The sequence below is a fragment of the Phytophthora infestans genome, genomic scaffold (assembly GCF_000142945.1).
Source record: "Phytophthora infestans T30-4 supercont1.40 genomic scaffold, whole genome shotgun sequence".
In the NCBI taxonomy this organism is placed as follows: domain Eukaryota; phylum Oomycota; class Peronosporomycetes; order Peronosporales; family Peronosporaceae; genus Phytophthora; species Phytophthora infestans.
The window spans coordinates 947,220-959,058 of NW_003303719.1; the positions used below are offsets into that span (position 1 = coordinate 947,220).

The following is an 11,839-nucleotide window of genomic DNA, read 5'->3' on the forward strand; positions in this document are numbered from 1 at the left end:
TACCCCGAAGAAGTCACGCGCTCCGCCATTGCAGCGAGCCCACGTACCGGTGCAGGTGGATGAGTGGAGGGATGGAAACAACGGGAAAGGTCGAAAGCGACGTCAACGAGCATGCAAAGTATGCTCGGTGCTTAAGGGCTCCGACGAGTCGCGAGGGGGCGAGACTACATTCTACTGTAGCACCTGCAAGCTACACACAAGCTCAAAGCAGCCACTGGCGTCGCGTGTGTACCTGTGCAACAAGGTCAAGCATGTAAACAAAGTAAGTCCGTTTCGTGCTTCGAGATTTGGCACAAGCATTGGCGTAACGGCAGCCTGTTGCCGCCGTCACAGAGAAAGCGAAAGATCCGCGCGCGCAGGCCAGCAGCCGATAGTGTCGAAGAAGCAAAGTCTGCGAGTGGTAACAGCGGGGATGATGACACCAGTAGGCCGTCAAAGAGACGTCACAACGACGCTGCGACACCATAAGCAGATGATTTTGCGATCTTGAATGTCTTGATAAAAGTATGAAATCTGTATCTCCCTTTTTACCTGAACTTGAAGTCTATATTTAGGAGAAAAGTGCGCTGGGCTGTGAGCAGTTTTTGTACGTTCCTGGACACGATATCTTGGTATAGTGTATTTCAAAGTCAAATATTCTGGTAGGATACACGATATCAAATTTTCACCATCCTAGGTGTTGGGGTTAACCATCCTACAGGATTAATTTTATACCAGTCTAACTATTAAAACCCTTTCCCGACATACACGTTAACGTCGAAAGGGTTTCGGTAAATGGGTGCACTGGAAAACCTTCGCGTTCAAGGGGTTAAATAAGGCTGACGATAACTATGAGCGGTACATGTAAGATCAATCATGAATAAACTATCACTTTAGTACTGCAGAGAAGTAGCAAAACCGAAATAATCACACACTTGCAACTTCGCAACAATCAAACGAATTCGAATTACTAGAAACTCTTTAAAATCTTTTAAGTACCGATGGATGCAGGTGCTGCTGATACTATGTTTACAAAAAATTCACAATATAATTATTCGAAAATAATGTACATAACTCTTTAAAATTACATACGCGTCCTACAATCAACAAAATCCGCAGTACGATATTACCAGTACTTTTCATACTATCCTGCTTCGAAGTGATTATTCGTGATCGTAATCGTTTAGTGACAGGTTCACCGTGTTGGTTCGAAGCTGCGACGCATATCCTCCGTTTGTCTTCTCGACATTATGTTGTCCCGACGCATAAAGAGCTTTCTAATAGTGGACACTTCTTCACTGGCACCCGAGGACTCAAGTTACTTGCTGCAATCCAAGTATGCGTGTACTATTTCTTGTGTTGCTTTCCCTCGCTTCAGTCTCTTCGATCATCGCTCGCCCTGACAGCACTCTCCTTACAATCATCGAGTCAAATAAAGAGGACTTCACACGCGAGCTGGCTGAAGTTAACAAGCAAGCCAAGCAATTTCTGCGTCAATATGATTTCAACGAGTTGGCTGAACCAAATGAAGAAAGAGATTTCAGTGGAATGAATAAGGCTGACGATGTTTTAAAAAAGGCTGACGATTTAATCGGGAAGGCCAAGATCCCTGCAAACCTAAACGTTGCGGTGGAGAAGGCTGCAATGAAGGCGGACGACGTCGCAGCAGCAGCGGTTAAAGTCGCCGCGCCGTATCCTAAAGACTTAAGCTCAGCCACGATGAAGCAAATCCAAAAAGTGGAGCAACTGAGGGCGAAAGATCTCGCGACGTACATGAAGAAAACTAGTGATGGGATGCGCAGGAAGATTGAGCCTTTTCCTGGCATCAAAATCGCTCCCGAGAAATATCTGGGATCTCACGTGGGACGTCAAGTGCAGCGCTACGCTGACGACGACGTTACTAGACTGCTGTCTTCCGCTGTGATTTCGAGATCACCCAAAGAAGGAGGCGGTGATGTACTTCTCATTTCCAGCTCGAAGCCAAAAAAGAACGACTGGCTTTTACTTAAGGGTGGCTGGGACAAGGGTGAGGTTATCGAGACGGCGGCATTACGTGAGGTTATCGAGGAGGAGGGGTACGCGAAGTTGTGAGCTCTATAACACGTAAGAAATCATCTAATAACTCGTCGTTTTGCAGGTAAATGGACAGCTTGAACATAGTCTGGGACAATTTAGTGACAGTGGTCACATTATCTATGCATACAAGATGAAAGCCGGCACGATTTATGACGATTGGGCCGAGAGTGTTCGTTATCGCCTATGGGTACGCATGTGGATGGTGGAGAAATAGGGGTCTGACGGTGAATTAACCGACTATGCTATCTTTGTCGAACAGGTCTCGTACGATGACGCCATCAAGCTTCTTGTCGAATGACTACAGATGGTAGACATGGTGCAGAAAGTAAAGGAAATGGATGAGCTAATCAAGAGCGGCGCATTGAAGGAAGTGGACAATAAGCTTGCAAACATCAAGCTGGATTAGAAAACCAGGAGCACGTATGACGTAGGTCGTCGACGTCAGAAGCGTAGCACATTAGCCGTTAAGCTGTTTTGTCTTTTTGGTAAAGTGAAACGTCGTCTTACCGCGACCACCAAGCAGAGTAAAAAAAAACTACGATGTCATGTCATCTTATAATTAGATTCAAACAAAGTGTCGCGGTCTCCTTCTCTCGTCGGGGTCGTGTATCTTATGTAAGCCGGCGACGTAGGAACTTATACGTAAAAGTAAAGCAAATGTATTAACTTGTTTCTTGTTTCTGTTTCTTGAGCACTTCTGTTGAAAGAAGGAAAATCACGACTGAGAGCTTCCCTACCTGCTCTCCTACCTCCGAAGGTATCTCCTAATAGTCCCCATCCTGACCGACATCACTCTCAACTTCACTACCCTCCCACTGTCTGGATTCCTTGGTTCCACGTCAGACTTGGAACGAGGCCGTCTGAGTAGTAGAGACGGGATAGTCAGACGAGGCACTAAGCTTCTGCCGTGCACTAAACTGTCGGAAACACTCGTCCAGAATAGCCAGTCCTTCTGCCAGCCGTAGACCGTGACAATTCTCCCCGACTGACGCTCGGAGTCCTCGCCGAGCCTCGTTCCCTTCAGCATGTCCGACGGCAGTGGTGGTCGTCGAATCCGGAACGACAGGTGTCGTTCCAACCGAAGCATCGCTTGAATCTCTTTCCACCGACGACGTTCCACTTCTCGGACTACCACGCAAAAGGTCGAGGCTGGCCTTCTCTCTCCCTTCCCGGCGCTCTTTCTTATCCCCGAGCTTAGTCCACCCTTGTTGAGCCGTTGAAATGCCAGATCGATCGACTCCACCTGCTTGCGAGGCCCAATAATACCTCGTAGCGTGACTATAGCAACACAGCGTCAGCACCGACGCGTTCCAATAGAGACAAGCGATCGAGAATTCCAGCACCACGTCAACTAGTAACGAAACAAATGCGACGCCCATCCATCCGCATAGTACGCCCTCCACGCCCTCATACAGCATGCGTGGCGAGTAGAACATGAGAGACATAAGCAGTTGCATCACGAGATAGACACCAGTTAGATATTCGCCCACACGATCAATCGAGGCAACCACAGCTTCAGCCATAGCCCTCAAGTAACGACAGGAAGACGTCCAGATAAGCTGCACCACATCAGGAACGAAGAGGCAGAACGAGTGATGCCACGCCTCGCACCACCTAAGGCACAATCGCCCAAATATTCCAAATCGAGATTCGTAGTTCCGGAGTACCGCCATAGGAACGAGGAACAACAACGTGACCAAAATACACGCGTATTCCCTGGGAGGCAGTGCCTTCGCGTTCGCGCCACGCACCGTAGTGACAAATCTGTCACTACAAGTGTACCAAAAGAAACAGATAGTAGTACCGCAATCCAGCGCACTAGCACCTAATGCCCATCCCACGTTCCGTAAAGGAGTCGTGACAACCCACACCGCGATACCAGCCACAGCACAGCCCAACATCGCTCCAGTCTCCATCTCGGGGAGCTTAACAGTCGACCACACCACATCCTTCCAGTGAAACCACTTCTCCAGCACTTCCGCCATTCTCAAATGACGCCGCTTAAGACTGAGAGATCCAGCCAGTGTTGTCCGTTAGCATCCTCGTCCCAACTGTCGTCACGAGTCACCCAAATCGTTATCTCTCACGTCGTTCCATTTCTACACCCAGTCGCTAACGTCTTTTTCTCCGACGTGTCCCTTCCGTCAGCCACTAACCTTTCGAGAGAAACTTATCCGTCAGTTTCCAACTATCCCAGCAGCGAGCATTTCTCGACGACAACAGCCTCTCTATCGCCATGTCCAAGCGTCTGTCAGCAGCAGAGCACACGCGTTTCAAGGCCTTCTTCGACGCAGCACTCGACTACGACGAACATGGAACGCCAGGCGACGACGCCAAGGCCATCAAGCGGGAGTTCTGGACCAAGTTACGAGGACACTTGGAAGGCAACGGGCTATCTACAGGTCTAGCGCATCTGGACCAACTCGTGATGACTTGTAGAGGAACGGTCTCCAGTTTCTCTGCACGGTCCCGTAGTCGCTCTGCCTTCGCAGCCCGGAGTCTCAGCTCCAGCACCGTCGCCTGCCAAATCGTCCACCGCTTCAGCCACTTCGTCTGCGAAGAAGACCACCCGTAGCAAGCGAAAAACCCGTAGCGGACCACCGCCTGTGAAGACGACCAAGAAACTACGCAGTAGTGACAAGCCTGCTCCGTCACCATCTCCACTCGTTCCGTCCGCGGAGTATAAGGCGTTGATCGACTTGAATCCCGACGCACCCGACTCCGTGAAGGCTGCCGTTTACTCGATCCTCGCCAAGGCCGAAGCAGCGGGAAAGAAGCCTTGGTGCATCGCCTTCCCGTGGACCGGACGACCTCAATGGTACAATCCTATCCGTTTCCGCGCTGTGTATCGTGCCCATTGGCGTTTCTGGATGATGCATCGGCGTGCCTTTTGGGAGTGGGCTCTGTACGCGCCTTTGGCATCGGAGACGGCGCAGAATAACCGCCGGAAGGCAAAGATGCGAGCTGTTCAAGCCCGAGTCGCCTTCATGAGCTTGTGCATTGAGACTTGGGGCTTCTATGCCTTTCTCACGCTCCTCGATAAGTGCCCGTTGATGTTCTGGATGGGCGGCCAGCCCGGCCGAGACAATAAGAAGACGCCGCACTACGATGGACCTCTAGCCGACGCTCTCACCTCCCTCGAAGACAAGGATCCGGAACGATACGAAGCCACGATCGCTAATGCACTGGAACCCGTGCAGATCGACGCCTACGGCTACCCAAGCATTCGCGCCCTCCTGGAGACGACGGAGGCTCTGGTCCCTACCGCTAAGCCGGCCAATCGGCTGTCCATGGTGGCTCTGGCACGCGTTCGTCTCGACCTCCAATCGTTAGTGACGCTTAAGGACACGTGGGTAGGGTCGAAGAGTGACGAACCTTGGAGGACCCTCATCAGCGACGCTACCGTGAAGCAGACCCAGCTTACCGTCGCGACAGAGTTGAAGAATGGCACGTACCAACTTCCCGAAGTCCGTGGTCCGACCAAGACGGAGGTCAAGCGTGCCGAATGGTCCGATCTCGAAGAGGAGGGCGAAGACGAGACTAAAGCCGCCGATCCTGCCGCTGCTGTCGAGACCTCCACTGCTACCGACTCTAAGGAAGTCAAAGCCGACGCTGACGACGGAGAAGATGGAGACGAAGCGGTTGAGGACGACGAAGAGGCCGAGGAGGACGAGGACGAAGAGGACGAAGACAACAAGGCGGAGGCTGACGACGAAGGAGACAACGAGAAAGCTGTTACCGAGAAAGAGAAAGCCACCAAAAAGTAGTCTTCCAGCTAACGCGAGTAGTAGTCGTCCGACTATCAGTTCATTGCCTCAAAATAATTTTGCGTCCCTAAACTTCTTATAGTTCCACAATCTTTCACAAATCACCATCGTTCCATCAATGTTAGACGCGCCGTTCCAAATTATTCGTTCCAACCTTGTCTCGTTCCAGACAATCTCGTCTCGTAACAACTCTTCCAAATTGGAACCCAAAGTATCCATGCTCATCTCGTTCTCATATGTAAAATGCAGCAATACAACCCAGTATCTTGAGATTCTCTCGTTCTCAAATACCGATTAGAGTGAAGTCATCACACTCCACTCGTTCCAACCGGTCAAGTGACCAGCTAGAACAACACATCCGCGTCGTCCACGTCAGCGTTGGCTTCGACCAATCTGGCGTTCCGACGTAACTCCGGCAAACCCTTCTTCTTACGATCTGCATCTTCAAAGGCAGTGATTAACGTTCCGAACTCCGGAGCTAGAGCAGCTCGTGACAGCCAAAACGTCTCGTAGGTAGCTGTCAGTACCAGGTACTGAAGCTCGCCCTTTTCCATTTTCTTCGCAAGAATATCCACAATAGGCGACGAGACACCAGCAAAAGCAGTCTCTTCATCTCCAATAGACAAACGTTCCACAAAACTCGATGGAGGTAGATCATCCTCCTGCAATGGTCCTGGCTCCGTACGCATGTCGCTTCCAGTCACGTTCTCTGTTGTCACGTTCTCATCAGTCACGTTCTCGGTAGTCACGTTCTCATCAGTCACGTTCTCGGTAGTCACGTTCTCGGTCGAACCTTCAGGAATATCATCAGCGAACGGTCGACTCCAACGACCACGGAAGCGCTTCAACCGATTCACATTCACCGTAACAACCTTGTCAGGATGTCTGGGTATCGCAATCTTGTAGGCGTTCTCCCCGACTTGGCCGACAATACGGTACGGACCGTGCCAAGAGAACGCCAACTTCTTCGTCTTGTTTTCACCGACTTTCGCTCTGAAATACTGATAGACCCAAACGGGATCCCCCACTTCATATGTGACCTTGACTTGCTTACCCAAACGCTGCTCGTGCCGATCTTGAGCCTTTAGTAGCTGTCGTTCCACTAGACGCCTTGAGTCACGTAACGACAAGTACAACTTCATCCTGTACGCAGCAACCTCGTTGCTTTTCCAGTCTTTTTCAGTGTTGAGAAAGGCTAAGTCGATAGGTAGAACCGGGTCACGACCATATAAACTGAAGAAAGGAGTGTCTCCCAGACCCTCGTGATACGCAGTCCGGTATGCCAACAAGACCCGAGGCAAATAAATGTCCCAATCGGTATGGGTCTCATTCACAAACATCTTAAGCATCCCCAACAATGTTCCGTTAAATCGCTCCACTAGTCCTTGAGTTTGAGGATGATAGGCCGCTCCAAACAACTTCTTGATCCCTAGTGTCTGATATAGAGATCGTGCCAAATCAGACGTGAAGCTCGTTCCTCGGTCACTAAGCAATCGTTCTGGAACGCCATGTCTGCAAATTACACCCTCGATCATAGCATCGACGAAAGAGATCGTGTCCAGTGACGCAACCGCGAAAGCTTCAGCCCATCTCGTGAAGTAGTCCACAAACACCAAGATATACTTATTTCCACGCGGTGTGACAACCAGTGGACCAACAGCGTCCACTACTAGCAACGAGAACGGTCCCGATAGTTCCTGGACAGGCATTCTTTGCATAAGACCAGCCCGCCAAGGCCTTCGACCTTTACCACCACTGCAAATAGAACACTCCTTCACGTATTCAACCACGTCCTTTCGCCAACCGTGCCAGTAAGCATGGCGTCTCACCTTATCCAACGTTTTAGTCTTTCCCAAATGAGCCGAGAAAATATCAGCGTGACAATAGTGCAAAACGGTCTCGATAAACGGTAATGGAACGACCGGAACGGTCACGGTCCGAGCAGGACCGGCACGAACCCCCAAATGCACACGGCGCATGAGGACCTCGTTCTTCATCAAATGATGCGGAGACATCTTCAGGACTGTCACTCTTAGTTGCGGATCCAGAGCAAGAGCACCGTCTTTCAGGAACGCCTTCATAGCACGCATCCACGGTACTCGTTCCTGTTCCTCCATGAACTTACCATAGTCCAACCCAAAGACATCGACAGCAGACGGTAGTGTAGATGGAGCACCCGCTTGCAGTTCTTCTTCCTGCTCTTCCTGGGTGAGTTCCCCACTAGAGACAACACCGTCTGTTGTCTCCCCGACTGGAACTGAACCGTCCGTCTCGTTCCAGTTCTCGGTCTGCTCCACAAGGATCGTTCCATTCTTGTCCGGAGGATCGTTCCGATCCTCGTTCAAGAGATCCTTCATCGAAATGGCACTAATAATCCCCTTGTCAGGACGATGATGAAGTCTCGATAGTCCATCCGCATGACCCATTGACGTCCCAGGTTTGTAATACACTTTAAACCTCAGCTGCGATAGTTCCGCGGCCCATCGTGCCAATTTAGCATTGGACGTCCTCGTGCTGTCACTAAAGATCCACGTGAGGGCTTGATGATCCGTAAACAAGTCGAATTCACCGTGATCAAGATAACACTTGAACTTCCGAGTTGCCCAAACAATTCCCCAGCATTCGATTTCCGTCGTTCCACTCGTCTTGTTGACCCAGTTCCGCTGTGAACCTACCAACATCTTGCTAGCGTAAGCCACCGCTCGGTCACGTTTGTCAACTTCTTGCATCAGGCAAGCACCCACGGCCAAATGAGACGAATCAACGTAGAGCTTAAACCGTTTCTTGAAGTTAGGATATACCAGTATCGGAGGCTTCACCAAGGCCCGTTTCAGTTGACGGAACGCCACTTCACAATCATCGTTCCATTTGAAGTCAACTTCCTTCTGCTTCAGTCGTTCCAAAGGAGCGGCAATAGCAGCGAACCCAGGTATGTACCGTCTGAAGTAACTGGTTAGTCCAAGGAAGGCACGGACCGTATGAAGATCATGGGGTCTCTCGATGTTCATCACAGCCTTTGCCTTTTCCGGGTTCGGCAAGATTCCGGTAGGTGTCACGATGTGACCCAAGAACGCTACTTGGTCACGTCCCCAGTGACACTTCTTCATCTTCAGCTTAAACCCAGCCTCACGGAATCGTTCCAAAACCTGTCTCACCCGGATTAGATGAGTAGGAAAGTCATCACTAAACACCACGCAATCATCCAAGTAAACAAGGCACGTCCTCCACTTCAGATCGACCAGCACGTTCTCCATTAGACGTTCGAAAGCAGGAACGGCGTTACACAACCCAAAAGGCATAACAAGCCATTCGTAGAGTCCAAATTTACTTGTGAAAGCAGTCTTGTCGATACTGTCACGTTCCATTGGAACGTTCCAATATCCTGACGCGATGTCCATAGTAGAGAATAGCTTAGCGTCCCCAAGGACATCCCAAAATGTCGTCAATTAAAGGCATAGGGTAGCTATCCTTTATCGTGACAGCATTCAACTTCCCGGTAATCGATGCAGAAACGGATTCCGCCCGTCCGGTTTCCGAATCATTAGCACGGGACTAGCCCATGGGCTATTCGACGGTCGAATCAAGCCAAGTTCCAGGTATTCTTGAATCTCGGCCTCCATGACATCTCCTTCAGCCTTCGAGACTCGATACGGAGGTTGCTTTATGGGCGTACTCGTTCCGGTATCGATGCTGAACTTCAGAAGGTCCGTTCGTCCCGGTTTCTTGGACGTCTCGACGAATAAATCCTTCATATCCTTCAACATTTCCACGAAAAGTCTCCTTTGTTCAGCTCCAAGTGACGAATCATGGAAGTCCACTTTGAAATCATCGTCCTCATCGTTCTGCATAGCGGCAGCCATCTCTGCTTCGACGGTTCCTTCTTCAGTATTCTCGTTCCTTTCGGTAGCACTTATCACGGCACTAACTTCATCCGTCGTTCCACTTTGAACATTTACACCAAAAGCCGATTTTGGAACGAGGGTCACCGCAGCCACATACGCACCCGATGGGATTTCAACTTCTTCGGTAGACGCATTGCAGACTTCCACTAAGACAGTTCCATTCATCACCGTACACAAGGTTCTGACAACTCGTAAGTTCTCGTCCGTTCCAGGAACGCCTTCGACCAAAACTGTGGAACGATCTTTCATCGTTCCCTGAACTTTAGACTTGACTAGAGCTAAATGACCCGGCTTCAATTGCACAGTCGAGGTCACCGTGGCGGCATAAGTCTCTTCTACTCTCGTGACGCCCAGCGGGATTACATCTCCAGTTCCCTTCAGAGTCATCGATTGATCCTCGAGATCGATAACGGCACGGAACGAGCGTAACGAGTCCGTTCCCAAAATGGCATCTACGAACAAGTGGTCGACCACTACGAACGGAAGCGTCATTTCTATCGTTCCAAGTGTCACAGGAAGGTTAATCACACCGCGTACGCGGATCGCATGCCCCGAAACACTATCCAAGCTTCCGCTATAGGGTTTGAGAGGTTACGACGCCCTGCCGAGTCGTACCAGCACGCGCTGATTCACGAGACTCGCAATGGCCCCAGTAGTGCAGATTGCATGGGCAGGTCAGCCAAGTTTGCGTCGAAGAGCACATCAACGGACGTGATGCCCGTATATTGGGCCACGACGAACGATTCGCCAGTGTTTGGCGTCAAAGTAACGAATAGAGCTGGTTGGCCGTATCGCGTCTGGTAGGCAAATGCGCGACGACGGCACTGCGCTCGCTCGGCGTCGCTTCCCCAAATTACACCACCACTGAGCTCGACTGTATTGAGAAACTTGCTAGCGGTAGAGGAGATGTCCTCATTCGATGTCGTTCGACCTTGGCGGCGCAGCTCTTTCTGCTGGAGAGCTTCCATTAACGATTCTTCGGTAATACTTCCGAAGTAGCACTGTAGGATTCAAACAAGGCAGGATTGTGCTTGCATTTTAGTGTGACTTGTAGGTACATCTTTTGGACGGAGAGAAAATGAAAACACACCAGCATGAAAAGCTCGTCTTCAGCATCCCCCTTCGCGTGCTCAACACACTGTAATGATGAATGCAGGCCTCTAATGATACTGGAACGACCCACTCCTAGTTCGGATGCCCTCGGCCATACGGGAAAAGGTGAGGGAACATACGAGCGAATAATGACTTGTCGCTCACGGAAAATCGGCTGGAGTGACGAACTAGTAACTGCGGTTGTGAAGAGCGCTGAGCCGGCAGTTCCTCGACACATACAGCTGCTCGTGGGGTGTCTTGCGTGCTGACCCCACGATCCTCAGAAATGAAGACTACTCGACGTTCAACAACGACAGTTTCTGCGTCAGAATTGTCGAACTCGGCGACTCCGCCTACACGATCGCTCTCCACGTCTATACCATCAGCGTCAATACTGGTATTCTTCTCCTCCCAAATCAAGTGCTCCGGTATGATTTCCACTGCAAGCTCAGAGCAATCCACCACTATATCCTCGTAAATAAATTGTGCTCGCGATAGAAAGCGAGCAAGTCTTCGACAACGCAACGCCGGACGAGATGCATTTGCCGTATCCAAGCTTGCTGCTCTGTCGTAAATGGCCCAGCCAGAACCACACGGTATTAATACGACGTGCTGCCATGATGTAGCGCTGGTAATAGCATTGCTGCAGGACCGGGAGTTGAATCAAAGGCAAGGCAATGGGATCGGATACAGCGATGTGCTCCACCACGCATGACTCTCGTAACGGCGACAATTGATACTGTCTGCGTCATTAAGTGTGCGTACTGGTAAATGGACTTCAATACGATAAAAATTGACTTTGTATCGCAGCGACAATTGAATCGATTAAGATGCTCTAAGAGCATCTCCACCGGTCGGGACTTAACCTAAGTCTTAAATGAGACTTTGAAACCCCAAATTAGAAAATAAGACTCGAGCTCAACAATAGCCTCCAACGGGGAGACTTAAGGGAGGTTTTAACCTATAGTTTCTGCCATTCGCAAATCGATCAGGTAACAATCCGATATAAAAGCCGTTTGTATG

The 11,839-nt window shown here is 50.2% G+C and overlaps 1 protein-coding gene across 1 annotated transcript; it reads left to right on the forward strand.

Annotated features, from left to right (window-relative positions):
- Nucleotides 1-1,317: 1,317 nt before the first annotated feature.
- PITG_15726 (RXLR effector family protein, putative) lies at nt 1,318-2,070 on the forward strand (the record flags this gene model as incomplete). Its single annotated transcript, XM_002897952.1, has 1 exon — nt 1,318-2,070. One exon carries the CDS (start codon nt 1,318-1,320, stop codon nt 2,068-2,070), a length of 753 nt encoding a protein of 250 aa, XP_002897998.1.
- Between the last annotated feature and the right edge of the window lie 9,769 nt (nt 2,071-11,839).